At 42.6% G+C, this 22,500-nt stretch overlaps 2 protein-coding genes across 4 annotated transcripts in view; both read right to left on the bottom strand.

The window, feature by feature from the left end:
- Positions 1–13,862, bottom strand: part of celf3b (cugbp, Elav-like family member 3b) — a 24,817-nt gene extending 10,955 nt beyond the window's left edge. The window contains exons 1-3 of one of the 3 annotated variants that reach the window (XM_035530478.1): positions 13,688–13,862; positions 12,851–13,040; positions 10,918–11,000 (exon numbers count right to left, since the gene is read on the bottom strand). In XM_035530478.1, coding sequence (XP_035386371.1) covers positions 10,918–11,000; positions 12,851–12,995 — 228 coding nt within the window. In that variant the 5' untranslated portion in view covers positions 12,996–13,040; positions 13,688–13,862. Of the gene's footprint in view, positions 1–10,917; positions 11,001–12,850; positions 13,041–13,391; positions 13,483–13,687 lie in introns of those variants that run through there. The other 2 variants (XM_035530477.1, XM_035530476.1) reach the window with 2 other exon arrangements.
- A 2,260-nt stretch (positions 13,863–16,122) lies between these two features.
- The window catches only part of adamtsl4 (ADAMTS-like 4), a 33,304-nt gene continuing 26,926 nt past the window's right edge, over positions 16,123–22,500 (bottom strand). Inside the window, exons 9-17 of the mRNA XM_027003102.2 lie at positions 22,193–22,301; positions 21,371–21,583; positions 19,491–19,620; positions 18,983–19,187; positions 18,477–18,650; positions 18,082–18,261; positions 17,441–17,620; positions 17,188–17,332; positions 16,123–17,032 (exon numbers count right to left, since the gene is read on the bottom strand). Of these exons, the coding sequence (XP_026858903.2) occupies positions 16,902–17,032; positions 17,188–17,332; positions 17,441–17,620; positions 18,082–18,261; positions 18,477–18,650; positions 18,983–19,187; positions 19,491–19,620; positions 21,371–21,583; positions 22,193–22,301 (1,467 nt within the window). The 3' untranslated portion in view covers positions 16,123–16,901. The remainder of the gene's footprint in view (positions 17,033–17,187; positions 17,333–17,440; positions 17,621–18,081; positions 18,262–18,476; positions 18,651–18,982; positions 19,188–19,490; positions 19,621–21,370; positions 21,584–22,192; positions 22,302–22,500) is intronic.

Here is a 22,500-nt window from a genome sequence, read left to right as displayed (position 1 = left end):
TCTCCTAACACCACACAGTGCATACAGTACAATAAAACACGTCTCTCTCCCCTAACACCACACAGTGCATACATTACAATAAAACACGTCTCTCTCCCCTAACACCACACAGTGCATACAGTACAAAACGCGTCTTTCTCCCCTAACACCACACAGTGCATACAGCACAATAAAACACGTCTTTCTCCCCTAACACCACACAGTGCATACAGTACAAAACACGTCTCTCTCCCCTAACACCACACAGTGCATACAGTACAATAAAACACGTCTCTCTCCCCTAACACCACACAGTGCATACATTACAATAAAACACGTCTCTCTCTCCTAACACCACACACTGCATACAGCACAATAAAACACGTCTCTCTCCCCTAACACCACAAAGTGCATACAGTACAACAAAACATGTCTCTCTCCCCTAACACCACACAGTGCATACAGCACAATAAAACACGTCTCTCTCCCCTAACACCACACAGTGCATACAGTACAATAAAACACTTCTCTCTCCCCTAACACCACACAGTACTGCACAGACATTAAAAGACATCTGTCTCCCCTAACACCACACAGTACAGCACAGACATTAAAAGACATCTCTCCCACTCCATTCCCCTGAGCCTGACCCTCTGGGGTAAGGGATTAAAAACTTCCAGGGTATTTCATCTTCCTAGGACTCGACAGACTGTGCCAGGGCTTTCTGCTATGCTTAGCCTCTGTGTGTCAACACGTGTCAACATTCATAACAACCACATTGCTTTAGCCTTCATTGTGTTGTTTCATTCCTTTATGTGTTCAGTCATTTGCCGTGTAGGGTGCATGAAGAGGTCATGAAGAGGTCATGAAGAGGTCAGATTCAGTGTGTCTGTGACACCAGGCAGTAACAGGTGGGCAGTCACACCAGACAGAGTGACTGACAAAAAGTGCAGTTCCCAGTGGAACTGGCTGTGTCCCATTACACACAATACTCTGCACAATACTCCACAAAATACTCCACACTATGCCACACACACTATACTCCACACTATACCACACACTATACTTCAGGTGATACTACACACAATATTATAAAACCTACACATGGCAGTACACACAAAGCCTTCTGTGTGCTGTACAGTGGTAGCTCAGTGGTTAAGGTACTTGACTAGTAATCAGGTTGCCAGTTCAAGCCCCACTGCAGCCAAGTTGCCACTGTTAGGCCTCTGAGCAAGACCCTTAAACCTCAATTACTCAAATTGTTCCCAGTCATAATTGCATCAGCTAAATGCCATAAATGTAAATGTGTGCTGACCAGGAGCCAACAGTATGAAATGAAAGCAGGTGAAGGAGGGGAGAGGGAGGGGAGAGTGGGCATACATGTGGAGAGGGGAGCTGCTTACAGAGCTCTGAAACAGAACACAAGCCCCCCCCCACATGCCAATGTACACACACATATAAATCTCACATGCTAATGTGTGCGCATGCATCCAAATCTCACACCCAGACGTGTGCAAAGCCTTGAAGTGAATGACTTCAGTTTCCCTGCTAAAATAAGCTGCAAGGACAAGCCTGGGTGTGTGTAATACGAGCAGCTCCGCCCGGCCGGACTTCCAGCGTCCTTTCGGTCGCTTGGCCAAAACGGTTTTATTATTAGCCGGATGAGACAGGTGAGCAGAGCAAGCGCATGGTACGTGGATGTGATGGTGCTCGACATCGCCATGGCAACGCAGCCCACGACCAGGCACACAGCCTCCTCCAGCCCCCAACCCCCCCCCCTCGTCTCCATGGTTACATGCTGATAGCAAGGGCGTGAAGTAAACAAGGATGCCAGTCGCCAGGGGCAACGGCTGGCCTCTCAAAGCTAACAAAGGGAGACGTGGAGCGAGAGAGACAGGGAAGGAGAAGGAAAAAATCCACATTAGCACGCGAATGACGAGAAAGAATAATACCAGGAAGAAGGAGAGCAGGGGAGAGAGAGAGGGAACGAGGGATAACAGGAGAGAAAGGAAAAAAGGATGCATAGAAGAAATGACACGAGTTAAATGGAGATAACACGAGTTAACTAATCAAAGTTAACATGAGTTAACCGGAATTAACCGGAGTTAACAGGAGTTAACCGGAGTTATGCAATACAATGAAATGCAATACAATGCAAAATATTTATCTTTTGTGTCTTTTTTGTGTTGAATCTCTCTAAGTCTCCTAGAGTCTCTCAGTGTTTCTGTTTCTCTCTGAGTCTCAGTGTCTCTGTAGTGTACTGCTGTTGTGCTGAGCCCATTTCCATCAACCCCTGCACAACTCAATGATACAACTCACCCTAGCGACTCCTGAATGTTATCACAAAGTCCCTATTCAGTTTAGATTCGCTCTAATTTTACTCACTCACACTCACACACACACACACACACACACACACATACACACACAAAGACACACACACACACACACAAAAACAATTGAAATTTGTTGTGCTCATACTCCTGGATGTCTTTTGAGGGTCTCTCACATACAGTATAAGGTTTTCCATGAGACCATGTAGGTGTTTGTAGCGTTTTATATGAGGTTTTCCATGCGGCCGTGTAGGGGTTTGTGGTGTTTTGTATGAGGTTTTCCATGGGGCCACGTAGGTGTTTGTAATGTTTAGTATGAGGATTTCCATGAGGCTGTGTAGGTGTTTGTGGTGTTTTATATGAGGTTTTCCATGAGGCCATGTAGGTGTTTGTAGTGTTTAGTATGAGCCGTTGTAGGTATTCGTATTGTTAAGATTATTCAGTAGGCCACCTTTTGCACAATGACTTGCTACTTTGCCATCTTCTATTCTGAAATATGCATTTTGTGACAAATTATTTACTATAAACCAAATAGAATAAAATTATAGCTCTGTAGTCTCAATGTTTCTAACATATATGTATCAAAAATGAATTCACACACACCATATACATACATACATACTATATATATATATATATATATATATATATATATATATATATATATAAATTTATTTTTATTGTTTTGGTGTGTGTGTGTGTGTGTGTGTGTGTGTAAGGGAAAGGCATCAATGCTTCCCATGATTTGTGGTGTTTTGTATGAGGTTTTCCATGAGGCCACGTAGGTGTTTGTAGTGTTTAGTATGAGGTTTTCCATGAGGCCGTGTAGGTGTTTGTAGTGTTTAGTATGAGGTTTTCCATAAGGCCGTGTAGGTGTTTGTAGTGTTTTATATGAGGTTTTCCATGTGGCCGTGTAGGGGTTTGTGGTGTTTTGTATGAGGTTTTCCATGAGGCCACGTAGGTGTTTGTAGTGTTTAGTATGAGGTTTTCCATGCGGCTGTGTAGGTTTTTGTGGTGTTTTGTATGAGGTTTTCCATGAGTACATGTAGGTGATTGTAGTGTTTAGTATGAGGTTTTCCATGAGACTGTGTAGGTGTTTGTACTGTTTAGTATGAGGTTTTCCATGAGGCCGTGTAGGTGTTTGTACTGTTTTGTATGAGGTTTTCCATGAGTACATGTAGGTGATTGTAGTGTTTAGTATGAGGATTTCCATGAGGCTGTGTAGGTGTTTGTGGTGTTTTATATGAGGTTTTCCATGAGGCCATGTAGGTGTTTGTAGTGTTTAGTATGAGCCGTTGTAGGTATTCGTATTGTTAAGATTATTCAGTAGGTCACCTTTTGCACAATGACTTGCTACTTTGCCATCTTCTATTCTGAAATATGCATCTTGTGACAAATTATTTACTATAAACCAAATAGAATAAAATTATAGCTCTGTAGTCTCAATGTTTCTAAGACATATGTATCAAAAATAAATTCACACACACCATATACATACATACATACAATATATATATATATATATATATATATATATATATATATATATATATATATATATATATATATATATATATATTTTATTTTTTCTATTTTTTTATTTTTTTTGGTGTGTGTGTGTGTGTGTGTGTGTGTGTGTGTGTGTGTGTGTGTGTAAGGTAAAGGCATCAATGCTTCCCATGATAATCAGAGCACTGGGGCTGGGAGAATGGGAGAATGACTCCAGCAGATCCCAGGAACAACATCTGAGATCTCCATCCTGAAGAATCTTATATATACTGTTTATATATACATTCAACATTCAATTCAACTCAGTTGTATTTATATAGACTTTTTAACAACAAACATCTCAAAACAGTTTTTACAGGCACCAGGTCTAGATGCTTTCACTTGTATTATATGCAAACGCATTCAACTTTCTATATGTATACTACCAAACAGGCGCACAGGCGCGCGCACACACACACACACACACACACACACACACACACACACACACACACACACACACACACACACACACACACACACACACACACACACACACACACACACACACCCTGACCAGCCTTCTCTAGGGAGTAGGCCAAAAGGATCTGGTGTGGATTACAGAATAGTAAAATCTTGGATTATCCAATCACAATTCATTCTACCCCTCCTCAACCTAAGTGCAGTCACTGGACCATACCATCTCTCAGCACCAGTGGGGGGTGATGTAATAAAGGAATGCTATGTTAGTGTGTGCTGTAGTCTTGCTGTTCTACTTTCATACCCATGGGTTACAAAACACTGATCTATAAATAACAACATCACTCACTTAATGGCCTGCCTCAAACATAGAATCATTCTACACACACATGCCTATGTACATGAATATCTGCAGGAACACACACATACACACACACAGAGGGCGTCTCTCACCCTATTTATTTCCACTTGCCACTTCACACACCACATTAGTCACTCATTGCATCATGCATGTTACCTAGCAACCTGGCATCTTTTACTCAGTCTGTATCCTAGCAACCAGAACCTAAGGGCTCACTCCATGGCAGTCCATTCTGTGCTCCTCATCTCCTCCACTTTAGTTTTGAAACTCATCCCAAAAACATCTATAAAGCAAACGATTTAGCAAACGCTGAGAGCTATGCCACTGTGAACAGATGAATACCTCTCAGTGAATACCGAAGAGAGAATATCTATCTCTCTCTCTCTCTCTCTCTCTCTCTCTATCGATCTATCTATCGATCTATCTATCTATCTAAAGATGCAGACAAGCTGATATTTTTAAACAACACAATACTGATGTATCTCCACTCACAGCTTTCATGTGTTGTCCTTCTTTTCACCCGTCTGTCACAGCACTTGTTAAATAAGACGCGATCAGGTGTGATTACCTAATCAATACCTCAGCAAGCAGAGTGAGGCGTGCCTGTGTGAGTCCAGCAGCACACATGAGAAGGAAATGGCTGTCATATGTGTAGGGATCAGATTCTGGAGCGGTGCCTTTGTTTTCTTCCAGAGCTGTACAGGGTATCTGTTGTTTTTTGGTCAGTTCTACTCAGAGGTGCAGAAGTGCACTAACTCAAATGCAGACTGACTACCCATCTATTTGTGGAATATTTAAATGACCACTGATCCTGCACCTATGGCGAGTAACTGAAACTCTATTACTTATTATAGGGTATTGTTTGTCATTACGTTTACAGTTGTCTGAGATAGGGGTTATTTGGATTTTGCACTTCTAGGCATCAGCAGTGATCCCTGTATTTCTACAGTAGTCTACATCATTGGTATGTTGGACTCTAACCTACTGTACTGTACTAGGATGTATTCTATGAATAAATGACAAAGCACTTTTGTAAGTCTAAGAGCGCCTGCCAAATGCCGTAAATGTAAATGTAACTGAGGTCGACATTTATCCTCTGCAGTTGTTCTCGCTTTCTGTGGCTCTGTTTAGTCACAGGGCAGGTGGTATTTTCTGTAGGTGTATATATTATCTGCTTATATAGCAGTTTTGTTGAATATATAAGTGTTTACATAAACAGTATTTGCCAGAGCATTTAGTGTATAAATATGTATTTTATGTATCCAGCTCACACTCTCACCCATGACAGTGTCCAGTAAAGGATAACACAGTGTGCACAAAGCATACGTTTATAAGTTTCATTCATATACAGAGTTCACGTTTCATTCTTCTCATCACCATCCCAGTTTCTGTTTGTCTGTCCCTCTCTCTCTCTCTCTCTCTCTCTCTCTCTCTCTCTCTCTCTCTCTCTCTTTTGCTGACAGACGTCTGTTTATCAGTAGAACCTATGCTTACGCAACCATACACACCCATCTCATATAGTGCATAAAACAAACACACACACACACACACACACACACACACACACACACACACACACACACACACACACACACACACACACACACACACACACACACACACACACTCTTCCTTCTGAATTTGCACACATGGTTTTTCCATCTTTTGCTTTCATCCCTTGGGTCCTTTTGTGGTTTAAACACACAAGTCCCTTTCTCACTCTTCCTGTTCTGTTCTAGTATTATGGTTATATTATCTCACCAGTTCTTAATGCTGTCTGTGGCACTTTTGATATATATATATATATATATATAATTAGAGTGAGATGGAGGGTAAGAGGGAGAGAGTGATGGAGTGAGAGAGATGGAGAGTGGGTGTGTAGAATAACAGCAGTGAGGGGCCTGTTGTTATCATGTTTGTTTACTTGTTTACCAGTTGTTTACACATTTACTTCTTGTTTGTCTACAGTCATTTCTGACTTGCTGGTTTTGCCCTCTCATCTCCGCTGAAATAAAACCCAGCATGTTTGCAATGCACGGAAAAGAGGATCTGTCCATCTCCCCTCCGTATACGTCGTCCGCAACCTTTTCTCATTCGTGGTTTCCTTTACTGCTATTCCGGGTAACATTCCTGCTGACTACTGACTGCCACACCTTTTAAACACTCCCTTTCTCAAAACAGGTTTTTCCAAAGTTTCTTTTGTTTACAAACAGAATCAATACCATAAATAATTTAGACTCCTTAAATCAGATCCTTTATGTCACTGCCCAACAAGACTGGTGTTCAGAGCTCGATCGGTTGATTTCCTGGGTGGAGGTGTGTCCTCTGGCCTTCGACGCTCGTACCGTTCGTTCTAAATTAGCACGTGTCTCCCAGATCATGCCTACATCTCAGCCCCGGGGTTACTGTAAGGAAGGGTGGAGGTGGAAGAGGGGTTGTTGCCAGATCTAGAGGAGGGGTTGTGGGTTGAGGTGGAGGAGGGGTCAGTCATGGGTGAAGGGGAGTGGCAAAGGATAGAGAGAGATGAGGGCAGGAAGAGGATCTGACAGGAACATGGAGACATCACTGGGTTGATCACCATCACACCACCCGATTAGAGAACAGGGACGAGGGACAGTATTGTACTCATCACAGAAGAAGAACAAAAAAGAAAAACAATAAAGCGGGACAGAGAGAAGGTATTAGGAGGGAAGAAACAGAGGAAGAAGCAGGAAGACGAGAGGAAGACCGAGGAAGAGGAAGACAGGGGAAAACGAGAAGGAGAGAGTGACAAAGAGGAGTCTGTGAAGACAATCGAAGAAAGGTCATAGTGTCATGCCGGTAACTGAACTAATTACTGCCTTACCACCTTTTGACTCCATGCCGATCTCTCTCTCTCTCTCTCTCTCTCTCTCTCTCTCTCTCTCTCTCTCTCTCTCTCTCTCTCTCTCTCCCTCCCCCTCTCTCTACCTCTCTCCCTCTCCCTCACTTCCTGTCTCTCTCCCTACCTCCTTCTCTGTCTCTCTGCTATTTTTCTTCATCTACAGATCCATAACATAACATGAAGAAACCGTACCGCAAAATTATATAATGACAAATTCTATAAGAGAATTCCACTGAGAGCAAGTCGTGTCCCAGAGCAGCACTGAGAGGCTCCTGCTGGCCTGAACAAGGGTTCTTCTGCTGATTCTTTAACTGTTGTTATGCAAAATTATATCTCATTGAAAATGGGCTTAAAAGATATATATAATTTTGCATAACTACAGGTAAAGAAAAAAAAATATACACACACACACACAGTGAGATAATGGTGAGACAAATGACCATTCGTGCAATAACTGTGGTACACTTCAGATGTTCAGGATTTGTCTTTTCCTGTGGCAAAGCATTTTAATACTAATGGACACCGCATTAATGATTCATTAATGACATATCTGTTTGCATAGCCAGTTGTTGCTATGGCAGCAATGAAATTAGGAAACGCAAAGTAAAAGAAGTGATCTACACTCTTGGAACTTGGAATGACTTGGAACTGTGATGCATTCCCCATGGAATGAATTTTCTGATTTAAACATTTACTTTATAAATTGGTTCCTCTGCCTAGAACTTCAGAAGCAGTTTGCTTGCACAGCTGATGAAGGACCTCTGTCCAAAATGTTCTGTTTCTCTGGAAACTCTGTCTACTTCACTAGAATTTGGATTATATTAGGCAATTAGGTGAACACCTGAACCAAATCCTATTGAAGGACTGGTAATGAGCACATTCAACTTCCAAAAATCTATCAGTATACACACCTCTGGAAATATTATGAGAATAAGAAAACATTAAAAGGCCAAGATGCATGAAAGCTGTGACTGAAAAACAAATACTGATTTCTGAACTCTTTCCAAGTTAAAATATTAGTGTTGTGTTGTTTAAAAATGAATATGAACATGTTTTCTTTGCCTTATTGGAGAAATGAAAACACTGCATGTTTATAATTACTTTGATCAGTCATTTTTTGCTAATAAATGCTCTAAATGACAATATTTGTACATGGAATTTGGGAGAAACATTCATTTTACTCAAACACAAACTTATAATTAGTAAAACCAGAGAAGCTGCTAATTTTGCAGTAGTCTCTTAATTTTTTCCAGAACTAAATAATATATCTTCTGTACCCATACAGAAAAAAAAAAAAAAAAAAAAAAAAAAAAAAAAAAATATATATATATATATATATATATATATATATATATATATATATATGTGTGTGTGTGTGTGTGTGTGTGTGTGTGTGTGTGTGTGTCTTCTTCAGTAAAACAAAGCTTGTTACCATATCAGAATGAATATGATCTTGTCCTCATGTATTTTAAAATGGTTTGATGTAACAACCATAGGCACACACACAAACACATACACATGTACATCCAGAAAGTATTCACTGTGCTTCACTTTTTCCACATTTTGTTATGTTACAGCCTTATTCCAAAATGGATTCAATTAATTTTTTCCCTTGAAATTCTACACAAAATACCCAATAATGTCAAAGTGAAAACAGTTTGTTTGGAATTGTTGCAAATTTATTAAAAATAAAAAAAAATTTAAATCACATGTACATAAGTATTCACAGCCTTTGCCATGACACTCAAAATTGAGCTCAGGTGCATCCTGTTTCCACTGATCATCCTTCAGTTGTTTCCACAACTTGATTGGAGTCCACCTGTGGTAAATCCAGTTGATTGGACATGAAAGGCACACACCTGTCTATATAAGGTCCCATAGTTGGCAGTACATGTCAGAGCACAAACCAAGACATGAAGTCCAAGGAATTGTATCAAGGCACAGATCAGGGGAAGGGTACAGAAAAACCTCTGCAGCATTGAAAGTCCCAATGAGTACAGTGGCCTCCATCATCCATAAATGGAAGAAGTTTGGATCCACCAGGACTCTTCCTAGAGCTGGCCGCTCAGTTAATCTGTGTGATCGGGGTAGAAGGGCCTTAGTCAGAGGGGTGACCAAGAAGCCAAGGGTCACTCTGACAGAGCTTCAGCGTTGCTCTGTGGAGAGAGGAGAACCTTCCAGAAGGACAACCATTTCTGCAGCACTCCACCAATCAGGCCTGTATGGTAGAGTGGCCAGGTGGAAGCCAGTTCTCAGTAAAAGGCACAAGACAGCCCACTTGGATTTTGCCAAAAGGCACCTGAAGGACTCTCAGACCATGAGAAACTAAATTCTCTGGTCTGATGAAACAAAGATTGAACTCTTTGGACTGAATGCCAAGCATCATGTCTGGAGAAAACCAGGCACTCCTCATCACTTGGCCAATACCATCCCTACAGTGAAGCATGGTGGTGGCAGCATCATGCCGAGGGGTTGTTTTCCGGCATCAGGAACTGGGAGACTAGTCAGGGTCAAGGGAATGATGAATGCAGCAATGTACAGAGACATCCTTGAAGAAAACAAGCTCCAGAGTGCTCTGGACCTCAAACTGGGGTGAAGGTTCATCTTCCAACGGGACAATGACCCTAAGCACATGGCTAAGATAACAAAGGAGTGGCTTCGGGTCAACTCTGTGAATGTTCTTGAGTGGCCCAGCCAGAACCCAGACTTGAACCCGATTGAACATCTCTGGAGAGATCTGAAAATGGCTGTGCCCCAACGCTCCTGATGGAGCTTGAGAGGTTCTGCAAAGAAGAATGGGAAAACCTGCCCAAATAGGTGTGCCAAGCTTGTAGAATCAAAAACATTTGAGGCTCTAATTGCTGCCAAAGGTGCTTCAAAAAAGTATTGAGCAAAGGCTGTGAATACTTACGTACACGTGATTTTTTTGGTTATTTTTAAAAAATTTGCAACAATTTCAAACAAACTTTTTTCACTTTGTCATTATGGGGAATTGTGTGTAGAATTTTGAGGAAAAAATGAATTTAATCCATTTTGGAATCAGACTGTAACATAACAAAATGTGGAAAAAGTGAAGCGCTGTGAATACTTTCCGGATGCACTGTACACACACACACACACGCGCGCGCGCGCACATACACATGCACATACACACTCAGGGCTTGAAGGTCAAATGAGCCAGGCCTTGCTCTGTAAATGAACTTGTTCAAACCCCCCCAGGACACACACACGCGCGCATACACACACACACTCACACACACACACACGGGCACATGCACGCACACACATGCACACTTGCGCGCGCACGCACATACGCGCGTGCGCACGCATGTACACACACGTGTACACACACAAGCACCCACACACGCATGTGCACGCATACACACACACACAGATGCACGGCGTGGACTCACCCCTGGCAGGGTCTTCTGCTCATGCAGAGCTGTCTGGGCTTTGAGGGCTGATTCCCGTGCACAGTACGTCAGGAAGGCACATCCTGTGAAAGAGAGGGACAGCGAAAGGGAGGGGAGGAAGAGGGGTGGGATTGGGAGAATGATAGAGAGAGAGAGAGAGAAAAAGTAAAACAAGGAGAGAAAAAGAAGTATGGAGAGAGCAAAAGAAAGAAGAGTAGAGATTAGGACAGATTAAGTTTTTCACAGCTAGACCAGCAATCAGTTTAATTTCCATTGCAGTTTGTGGATTAAAAATGTTGCATTCTCAAATCTTGCTACCACTGCCCTACACACTCTCAATACTGTTCTCCAACAGTCATGCCACAATTACACTACACGCTCCCACTACAGTTCTCCCAGTTACCCTACAGACTCCCACTACAGTTCTCCAACACATACAATACAAGCAGTTACACTACTGACCTCGCTGAGGTTACACCACAGTGACTCCAGTGACACAAATGTTCTAAAAACACAGATTACTGGCAGCCACTTGTAAACCATTTCTGCGGATCTGTAAGTGTATTAATAAAACTGAATATGAATGAAACTGCCACATTTTGGCAGATCTCAGGATGTGTGCAGTTTATCTTGTTCTGTCCACCTATGTGAGCTGAGTACAGAAAAGACTGGAACAGCAGTAACACACACCCACCCACACACACGAGCAGACACACTTAAAAGGCCGGAAGCCATCTCCATTATAATGGCATTATCTCCATTATAATAATGGATATGTAAAACTCAGAGCAGGCTGTCTTAATTTAGCATACACTAACAAGCAGTCCCTCAGAGAGACTAACAGTGTGTGAGTGTGTGGGCGTTGATGAGATGCCCCATATTCGGACAAGTAGCTTTTCAATGGCCTGCTGAGGGCATACACTTAGCCCCAGCCACCTTTATGGCTCCCTGTGTCTGGATCCTTGTGTAGGGATTCCCGTGTCTGGATCCCCATGTTCGGATTCCCGTGTCCAGATCCCCATATCGGGATCCTTACAATCAGAGCAGAAAACCAGACAAAGGCTCCCTTCAACCTTCTAAAACACGGGCTGAGGCTGCATCGCACACGAAACAAAAATCACAGTGCAGAAAGCAGACAGAGCGAGACGTTGAGTAATCACATCCGCCATGATCCATCTCTTCTTAGTAACAACTTTCTCTGCTGCTTTTGTGATTATTTCAGGGCACAAACACAGTGATCACAGAATAGTGCATGGTGGTATTACCTGTGAAGCAGAAATGGCAGAAATGGCAACCTAATTACCACTTGTTTCAGTGCGTGGTCTCTCTCCTAACCAAACATCACCCATGTAAATCAGAACCAAGAGTCTCTCCTAACCAAACATCATCCATGTAAATCAGAACGAACTGTCTCTCCTAACCAAACATCACCCATGTAAATCAGAACCAAGAGTCTCTCCTAACCAAACATCATCCATGTAAATCAGAACGAACTGTCTCTTCTAAACAAACATCACCCATGTAAATCAGAACCAACAGTCTCACCTAAACAAACATCACCCATGTAAATCAGAACCAACAGTCTCACATAAACAAACATCACCCATGTAAATCAGAACCAACAGTCTCACCTAAACAAAAATCAAGCAGGTAAATATCAGAACCAACAGTCTCACCTAAACAAACATCACCCAGTTAAATCAAAACCAACAGTATCACCTAAACAAACATCATCTATGTAAATCAGAACCAACAGTCTCACCTAAACAAATATCACCCTTGTAAATCAAAACCAACAGTCTCACCTAAACAAACATCACCCAGGCAAATACTAGAAGTGGCAGTCAAGGTTGCAGTTACATGTGCCCCAGCAAGGGGGCGCTGCACTGTCTATAATTTCAGCTACTCAGGAAAGTTTCATAAGCTCCGTTACCTTTGTGCATGCCAGTGTATTTATCCTTAATCACTGTCAGCTCGTAGATCTTCCCAAACTGCTCGAAGATGGGTTTGAGGTCCTTCTCCTCCAGATTCCGCGGGATCTGCCCGATGAAGAGCTTTATGGCGTCAGGTTCCTTCATTGGGATGGCGGTGAGAAAGGACCCAATGCGCCCTGGGTCACGGCACTAGTTTCAGGGGTGAGGGTTGGGGAGAGTGCATGAACAGACAGACAGAAAATATCATATCTGTGTGTGCAGCATGCAAACAGGGGAAAGGGGGGGGGATTAATCATAACTGTGTGAGAAAGCCAAAGATACAACAAGGGTCTCCTTCATCAAACAGGTTACTGAGCTATGTCTAAATGTTGCTACCTCTCACATGTAGAATAAACAACTCAAACAAAGGCATTTTACATTTTACATTTTCCCAATGACTGCCACAATTACACGAATGGTAATAGTCCATTAAAATTCAGTCATGGCCTCTACTATGTCGCGATTTTTCATTAAGAGCGGTAATTTGCTCTGAACGATTACCTGTCTCCGTCTGGAGCAAAGCTGTAACAGAGAGAATCCTGCATATATTGATGTGTATAGTAGCCCACGCTGTCACAGAGCGCGAGCTCCCTTTGTTTCACGCGCTTACGGTATAGACCGACTACGGACCGAGTAGTCCCTTTGTCCGCCTCCGTTAACAAAACAGTTGAAAACACACACACACACACACACACACACACACACACACACACACACACACACACACACACTACATGCATAGCCTATACATACGTACACACAGGACAGTGAACCGTACCATGCTATATTAGTCATACCTTATTCGTCACCGTCTTCTCCGGACCTCCCTTCTGTAAAATGTGCAGGACCCCTCTTCTGTAAAATGTGCAGGACCTCTCTTCTGTAAAATGTGCAGGACCTCTCTTCTGTAAAATGTGCAGAACCTCTCTTCTGATCCTCCGTTCCTCGCAGTTTAAGATCCACCTAACGCGGGTACCGTCACACTAGTAGAAATCGATACGCCTGTGTCTTGAATCTTGAAAGGTTGAATGTCCTGAAAGGTTACACAGTCCTGCCCCGTAACGCCACTGGTCCCGATTTCCCCACTAGTCTTAAGAGTAAGTCGTTTCGTAAAAATCCTAAACTGATACGTTATGGTGTTAAACTTTATTGTATCAGTTATTTTAAACTCTATACTCTCGATCAAGATCTAAAAGCAGGGGCAAAAATATACAGATTTTTGATCGCACCTTTCCAGAATTTTGTTCTTCTGTTTTTATTTTTTATTTTTTGCAGCTCTCGTCTTCTCTATGGTTGTTGACGTCGTCTGCCGGCGTCTCGCTCTCTCCGTCGGTCCTTCTTCCTTCAGCTGTTGACAGGCCGTGATGAACCACGCAGGGATCGTCAACAACTTACAGACTTCAACAGCACGAAAATAAACATACGTTTACATTTTTGATAACTCATTGTCATTTTCTTAGACTTTTAATAAATGGCTTTGTCATCTTATTTCATATTTTGGGTCCTTTAGAGAGTAATCTACACGTGAAAGCAATCTTAGTGGGCTATTAAACGTCACTATTCCAATTTCTTTCGTTTTTAATAAGTGTGAACAGTTGGCTGGCGGTCCCTGACATTCTGGCCCACAGAACCTCCTATTGTTCTCGCCGCGAGCTCTGGCCGTGGTGCTGAAGTACTCCGTAGTGGCAACGCACGCGTACGTATACACACACGTACACACACACACACACACACACACACCCCATATGCAGGTCCAGACATATATCGCTAGACTCCAGATGTTAGAATGCATGTGTACGCGTGAGTGCGAGTCTAGGCCATCAACATGGATTAGGTGTTAATCTCGGAACCTCCGCGCTCACGAGGCACGGATTTGGAACGGGCTGTTACGGTCTTCATTCTGAGGATTAATTTGGCCAAAATACCTCCTATTTCACAGCGCCTTACGCGGTTTACCGGAGCCGGTGCATGGCGTGCTTCTGTCTTCGGTGCTCGAGCACACCTGTCGCACCGATAAAGAGGCGCTTTTTTTTATTTTTATTTTTATTTTTATTTTTTTTGCTTTTTTGCACTTCGCGTTGCCGCGTGAGCCCTCGCTTCCTGCGGTAGAGCACCACGAGGGGGGATGAAGTCATAGGGTTCGGAGTGATTTACTTTGAAAGGTCACCATCTGCCTCTCGTGCCCCCAGCTCTACTCCACCCCGCCCCCCTCCCACGGTCTCTCGCGCTGTGAAACAGACACACACGCGCGCACGCACGCGCTATAACATCTCTAGCAAGCCTGCCAATGTAGATGTGGAAAGGAGTCACGCGTCAGGGAGAGCTGAGCCGCGAGTAGCTGGCGCGCCTCAAACACCTACGCAACGTGACGCCGACACCTAGTGGCCAGAAGTAGTCATCACCCCGACTATAGCAAATGTGAAGCAAAATCGGTACGATATCAGGAAAAAAACAGCCAGGGCTCCGACATTTCCGTTTATTTGGTCTGTAACGGCACTGACAAACATGACAAAAACTAAACAAATACAAATGTTCATAATAACGTAACTTTTTTTTAAGCCTCTAAAGATAATAACAAAAGCACATTCTCTCGCTTCATTTAAGAAAAAAATAAATTATATGTTTTATAATCATAGATAAATAATTATCTGTCTTCTATTTTTTATACAGAAGTATATTTTACCACTTAAATGGTATTTATGTGATTTATGAGATTATGGCATTATACACACAAAATTACTCTTCTAAAACTAAATACACATACAAACTCTTACACACACACACACACACACAAACACAAACACACACACACACACACACACACACACACACACACACACACACACACACACAAACAATTTCACACATTCACACAAAAACTCAGCATTTCAAACATACCTGAATCGAATCCTGTTCATTAATTTTCATACTGAGTTCAGCATTTCAATTCAGCACTTACAACATAGATTGTGTTCATTAAAATATTACTTTTATACATGCATATCAGTCTTATAAAAATGCTTTTAAAACATTTGCACACAGTACACTATTGGGGATGAAGAGAACAGAAATTGCAAACATTCCTGTGTGTGTATCTCTGGGGTAAGTGAATAAGAAATACACACAAACTATATATACAAATACTACATGGCTTAGACGACCAGGACATTAGACTGGTAATATCAAATTGGGAGGCTCATGAACTGGTTCACAGATATTTCTCAGGAAAGCACACAGAGCTGAATGCGTGTGTTGAATTTACATCTACTTTGGCCAGTGAGCTCTTATGTTAATTCTGCCTGTTCTGGAAATTCACTGTTCAGTGGTGTAAGAGTTTATTTTGTTTATGGTTATATGGGCTGTAGCTGATGTGAAAATGAGCTGGGTGGTTGAATCACATCCAGCAAAATTATGGTTGAGGATGTGTGTGTGTGTGTGTGTGTGTTTACCACATTAGTGAGGGCTGCTGTTATATCTGTGCTCTTATACCTGTGCTGACAAACACAAATTGTGCTGAAGAAAAACTGTAACTTTAGGCCAGTTTTTGAGTTTTTCCTATAAGTTAATCATTAGAAGGCAACACATGATTTAATGAATTAGGAGAATTAATTTGGAAAATATGGAAATAGCTCACAAACTTCAGCATTCAGGCTTCCTGCACGTTGGCACTGCAATAAAAGATTAGTGCTTTTAAAACAAAGGCATATTTGATAAAGACCAAGCTCTCATTTTGAGAAACTGCCTAAAGTGTGTTGCAGGGTGGGTGGGGCTAGTAGGACCTTCTGCCTTTGAGTGGTAGGTCTGGCCTCAGTCTGGGATTGGAGGAGCCTCACTCTAGGAACGTTAAACTGCACAAAGACTCTTATCTCAGTTCAGCCATTAGAAACTATTCCTCCCCAGATACCCATCAGAACTGAGCCAGTCTGTGATTGGTTGTGTCCCATGATGTCTGTGATTGGCCAAGTCACTGACATGCCCCTGACGTGTTGGTGACCTCTGACCCAGAATAGGTCAGTGTCGTTTGGCACGCTGGGCGCTCTGAGCACAGGAAGCACAGCAGGCTGTTTTGTAGTAGGAGTACACACACAGACGAGCCTGCACCACCATCACACAGTTCTGACGCCTGTCTCTGCAATTCTCGTCTGCAGAGAGAGAGGGAGAGAGAGAGAGAGAAAACAAACATCCAAAAAAACATGAACTGTAAGGTGAAGACAGACCCTCCCAGCCCCTGCAACCACACACACCCCATTTAAAACCCACCCACAACCCCCCCACACACCCCCCCGCCCACACACACCTGTGACGGAGTTGCAGGAGACTGTGTTACAGAGCTGCTCCTGTTCTGGCTTGCTGCTGGGGTCACAGGCTGAGCTTTGCTGTTTGTCCAATGTGAGACACCGTACTTCTCGAGTCTGGACTCCATTTCCACAGGAACGAGAGCACTGCAAGACATGAGGAAGTGGGGTTAAGAACGGGTAAAGGAGACACTTACAGGACTCCTCCCACCCTCTCTCTCTCCGTCTCTCTCTCTCTCTCTCTCTCTTGCTCACCGAGCTCCATTCTGTGGTGAACCACTGTGGTTTACAGGGTTCCAGTTCACACGTTTGCACAGGGGACGGTTTTTCCAGGTGCGCACATTCACTGGCTTGTATCAAAGTAAAATCTGTCCCCAGTTTTTGGACACATATGACATCTCTCCGCTGGGTTCCATTTCCGCACAGAGAGCTACACTGTAACACACAGTACACACAGCAGTAGTATTACACAGCTTAACACACAGTAATGATACACAAATACTACTGTGTTCCTCACTGTCTCTCTCACACTCACTCTGTCTTTTTCACTTTCACTCTTACCCTGTCTCACTCTCAGTCTGTTACTTTCTGTCTCACTCTGTCTCTCATTCTCCCACTCGAAGTCTCTCTCACTCTCAATCCATCTCTCTCACTCCGTCTCACTCTCATCTTGTCTTATTCTTAGTCTCTCTCGCTCTGTCTCAGTCTGTCTTTCTCACTCTCGCTCACTCACAGTCTCACTTTCAATCTCACATTTGTCTCACTGTCTCTCTGTCTCACTCTCCGCCACTCTCACTCTTTTTAATTCTCACTCTGACTCACTTTTACTCTGTCTCACTCTTTGTCTCATTGTCTGTCATACTCTCACTCTGTTGCACTCTCTGTCTCAGTCTCACCTGTCCCCAAGGACTGGTGAACCACAGGGTTGTTGGGCTGCAGGGTCCCCTGTTGCAGGCCTTCATATCAGCGGGTTTGTCCCCCACACACTCCCTTCTTTTACCCCCCTCACGCACCTCTCCCCTCCTTAAACACACCACCTCTCGCCGTTGGGTGCCTGGGCCGCAGGTCGCAGAGCACTGAGACACATACACACACACACACACACACACACACACACACGTAAATGCAAATGCGGAAATAAAAAAAAAAAAATAAAATAAAATAAAATAAAATATATATATATATAAATGTAAAGTTCCAATGATTGACAGACATTCTAAGGAAACATTAACTAGTAGAGTTCATTAGAAAGTTTGGCGACATGAACCTAACCTCACTGATCAGTACTTACAGTGTTTGTCCAATCTGTGAAGTACCAGTTAGTGACACATGGCCCCATGTGACAGTCTTCACTTCCTTGTGGGCGGAGCCTGGAATTGCACTCCACCTCATTCACCTCGTTGCCATGGTTACTGACACAACGGACATTACGTGTTCTCTTGCCCACCCCGCAGTCGACAGAACACTGTAAATTCACACACACACACACACACACACACACACACACACACACACACACACATTTGGAATGTCTTGTTGTCTTTCTTCTTCCCAGTTGCTAACTGTTGTTTGGCATGGCACTCATGGAATGCTCATTTTGTAAATCTTTCTTTTTGGCCCCAGACTCTTGTATCGAGCGCTATCTTAGTTCAGTGGGATCTTGGACTCTAACCTGTTTGTACTGGCCAGGATGTTATGAGTAGATGGCGAAGCAATTCTGTAAGTCACTCTGGATAATAGCATCTGCTAAATGTCCTAAATGTGTGTGTGTGTCTGTGTGTGTGTGAAAGTACTCACGGCACTCCAGTTGGAGGCGATCTCCCAGTGGGAGCAGATCCGCAGCTGGCAGGGCTGGGTGGTGTTGGGGCGACTCAGCGCAGCACACTGCTGGGGGTGTACCATGGTGGAGCGGTTCCCAAAGCTCCGCCTACACTGCAGCTGCCTCTGTTGCATGCCCCGCCCACACGACACACTGCACTCAGACCAGGGCCCTGCCTCCCAGCTATGCACACACACAGATACACATGCACAAAAGGATGCACAGGATACACACAGGAAGGCACAGATATACATGTATGCATATACACAAGTATGCATACTCACAAACAGAGACACACACACACACAAACATACACATATAAGCTTGTATAATTTTATGAGATCCTAGAGTTCATGTTCTGTATGTGAGTCACACACACATCCTCTTACACGCACACACAAACATATACATTCACTATCATACCACACACACACACACACACACACACACACACACACACACACACATACACACACAGTGACTCACAATGGTGGGCAGGGATGTACGTTGCATGGTTCCTCTTCGGGGAGGAGCTTAGCTGCTGAGTCACACCTCCTCTCATGAACTTCCTCATCAGTGTGTCTATTGACACACACGATCTCTCTGTACTGAGAACCTAACACACACACATGCACACACATGCACACACCCACACACACACACAAAGACACACATGCACATGCACAGACAAATTAGTCATGAATTGTAGTGCTCTATTTCCACCACAAGAGGGCAACAAAAAACTCCAGACACCGCCACACTTCACAAATAAAATTGATTAGAAACAGACTTTCATAAGTTCAAGACACACACACACACACACACACACACACACACACACACAATAATAAAACATCATAATAACGGCATAACTGGAGTCCTTGCACTTGGCAGCATTAATCTAGTTGTTTGGCATGTCTGTTCGCAAAGGGGGAACAAGACCAACTGCATATTTGGCAAAATTGAATTTTTCCAAGTTTTAGTACATACTGAAAAATACCCATTCAGCTGGTCAAAGCAGGCTAATGCAAAGACTTCAGGTTTTAAAGTCCCTGTCCAATCTGGATATTGTGTAATCAACTCTTAATCTACAAGATCATAATTCTTAATAAGTCTTATTAATTATAAATCATACAATTCAATAACTACTGTGAATTATTCGGTAACTACATTAAATATAGCAAATGTAAGTTGTGTAGTTAGAAGAAAAGAGAGGGACTACAGACATAACACTGCATCTACAGACAACACTGCATCTACACACATAACATTACATTTACAGACATAACACTGCATGTACAGACAAGACACTGCACCTACAGACATAACACTGCACCTATAGACATAGCATTACATCTACAGACATAACATTACATCTACAGACATAACACTGCATCTACAGACAACACTGCATCTACACACATAACATTACATTTACAGACATAACACTGCATGTACAGACAAGACACTGCACCTACAGACATAACACTGCACCTATAGACATAGCATTACATCTACAGACATAACATTACATCTACAGACATAACACAGCACCTACAGACATAACACTGCATCTATAACACTACATCCACAGACATAACACTACATCTACAGACATAACACTGCATCTACAGATATAGCATTACATTTACAGACATAACATTACATCTACAGATGTAACACTGCACCTACAGACATACAACTACATCTACAGACATAACACTGCATCTACAGACTTAAAACTACATGTACAGACATAACACTGCATCTAAAGATGTAACAGCATCTACAGACATAACTACATCTACAGACGTAAAACTGCATCTACAGACGTTAAACTACATCTACAGACATAAAACTACATCTACACACGTAACAATGCATCTACACACGTAACACTGCGTCTACAGATGTAACACTACATCTACAGACATAGAAGTACATCTACAGACATAACACTACATCTACAGACATAACACTACATCTACAGGGGACTGCTGTACAGGGAGAGGACACGTAACACTACATCTACAGACATAAAACTACATCTACAGACGTAGCACTACATATACAGAGGACTGTAACCAAATATCCTGAGACTAACCACAGTGCGGTAGCTCAGTGGTTAAAGTAGGTAAGTATGTAGGTTTTCAGTTGAAGCTCCCCACTGCCAAGTTACCACTGTTGGGCCCCTGAACAAGACCCTTAACCCTCAGTGGCTCAAGTTGTATTGAGTCAGAATTGTAAGTTGCTTTGGATAAAAGTGTCAGCGAAATGCCATGAATGGGACCTGCCTTCTTAATACAGGTGTGATCCTTTCACAGGAAATGTGCATGTGCAGTGGAAGCATTTGGGGAGGAGCTAACCTTTGCCACAGGATGCAGAACACTCTGTAAGTCTGCCCCTCCTCCACACGAACACAGGCTTGCTATCCAATGGAATGTCCGTCCGGGGAGGGATTCGGACATTGCGATGGGGGCCTAAAAGTTGTGGGCGGGACCTTTCCGGAGACCACCTATCAGAGGTGGAAGAAGAGACAGGTGGAGAGGCCGGTTCTTCAACAGCTACAGCAAGAGGACCTGAATGAGAGGAAGATAGAGTATGTATTTAACTATTTATTATGTATTCTTCTTCTCCTTTTTCTTAATTTATTTTCCTTTCTTTTCGTTTCTTTAATTTTATCATCTTAACTTCAGGAATTCTTTCATACCAATTTCAGTTCTTTTCATGCTTTTAATGTCTTTTTAATTTTAAAATATAGTAGAGTTCTTAATTTCCTTAATATTGCAAAGGTTCATTTATGCTGTTTTACTGTAATACTGGCAAAAGTGTAAATGAACATGGTCATGTTAGTAAAGTGTACTGTAAATGAACATGGTCATGCCAGTAAAGTGTACACTGTAAATGAACATTGTCATGTCAGTATAGTTTATACTGTAAATGAACATGGTCATGTCAGTAGAGTTTACACTGTAAATGAACATGGTCATGTCAGTAAAGTGTACACTGTAAATGAACATTGTCATGTCAGTAAAGTGTACACAACAGATTCAGTAAAAAGGGAGAGACTTCAACAGCAAATGAGGCTAAGTAGAGAAAAAAACAAGACAAAGACAGGAAGAGGGAAAAGAGAAAGCCAGACAGAGAGAGAGAAAGAGAGAGAGAGAGAGAGAGAGAAGGAGACTTACTGATGTCTCGGAGAGATGACAGCCCTCCATCCCACTCTCTCATCACTTCCTTTTTCACTGGGATGTAATATTCATAGTCGATTCCTGGATTCTGCCTATGGAAAATGATCTGGAGACAGAGAATCAAGAAGAGAAACAGAGACAGTACAACCAGATGTTTAAGGCTGACTGTAAAGTCACATTCAGATAGATAGATAGATAGAAACTGTCCATCTGGCCCCTTTCATGGATATTTCACACACACACACACACACACACACACACACACACACACACACACACACACACACACACACACATATATATAT

The sequence above is a fragment of the Electrophorus electricus genome, chromosome 10 (assembly GCF_013358815.1).
Source record: "Electrophorus electricus isolate fEleEle1 chromosome 10, fEleEle1.pri, whole genome shotgun sequence".
NCBI classification, from domain to species: Eukaryota; Metazoa; Chordata; class Actinopteri; order Gymnotiformes; family Gymnotidae; genus Electrophorus; species Electrophorus electricus.
This window is presented reverse-complemented; position numbering and strand designations above follow the sequence as displayed.